At 53.6% G+C, this 563-nt stretch overlaps 1 protein-coding gene across 1 annotated transcript; it reads right to left on the bottom strand.

Moving 5' to 3' along the window:
• Window positions 1-28: 28 nt before the first annotated feature.
• CSUI_005224 (uncharacterized protein) lies at window positions 29-542 on the bottom strand. Its single transcript, XM_068065402.1, has one exon. It carries the CDS (start codon window positions 439-441, stop codon window positions 139-141), a length of 303 nt encoding a protein of 100 aa, XP_067922617.1. The 5' UTR covers window positions 442-542; the 3' UTR covers window positions 29-138.
• Between the last annotated feature and the right edge of the window lie 21 nt (window positions 543-563).

Genomic DNA, 563 nt, shown 5'->3' with positions numbered 1-563 from the left:
GCACTCGCAAACACGGTATACCCGTTTTGAAGTGTACTGGGGCAATTCAGATTATCCGAACCCGCGCGACAACCACTGGGCACTATAGATACGCAAAGCACAGCCGTAGTAGAAGGTCGGACTAAAAGCACGGACGAGTCAGCGTCTGGCTCCCTTCACAGGTCTGCGAAAAGGTTTCCGGTGTTTACCTATTGGAAAAGCATACGCAGGGTTGTCGGGTGCGCGGGGCGTACTCATCGGACTCACTTTGTTCCAGTCGCTGATTTGCTTCTGTTGTTCTTGCAGACCCTGTTGATACAGCGCATGCTGAGTTGCCAGTTTATCCTGAAATTCCTGCATCGCCTTGGAGTAGGCCTCCGCCTGCTGTTCTCGTTCTGCTTTCAGCTTTCCCATCCACTCGCTCTGATCATCTAAAAGCGAAACACGTTTCCGCAGTCGCATCGCATGAGGAACAGATGAGGACTTACCGCTGTGGCCTGGAGAAATTTATATGACGTCACTCGTGCGACACCAGCGTCCCCCGGAGCTTGCGACGAAAAAACCGCAGGCACCCCACCACCCCC

This window comes from Cystoisospora suis, assembly GCF_002600585.1.
Source record: "Cystoisospora suis strain Wien I chromosome Unknown contig_2528, whole genome shotgun sequence".
Taxonomy (NCBI): Eukaryota; Apicomplexa; class Conoidasida; order Eucoccidiorida; family Sarcocystidae; genus Cystoisospora; species Cystoisospora suis.
Note: the sequence above shows the minus strand (reverse complement) of the source record. Positions and strands in the feature narration are given on the sequence as shown.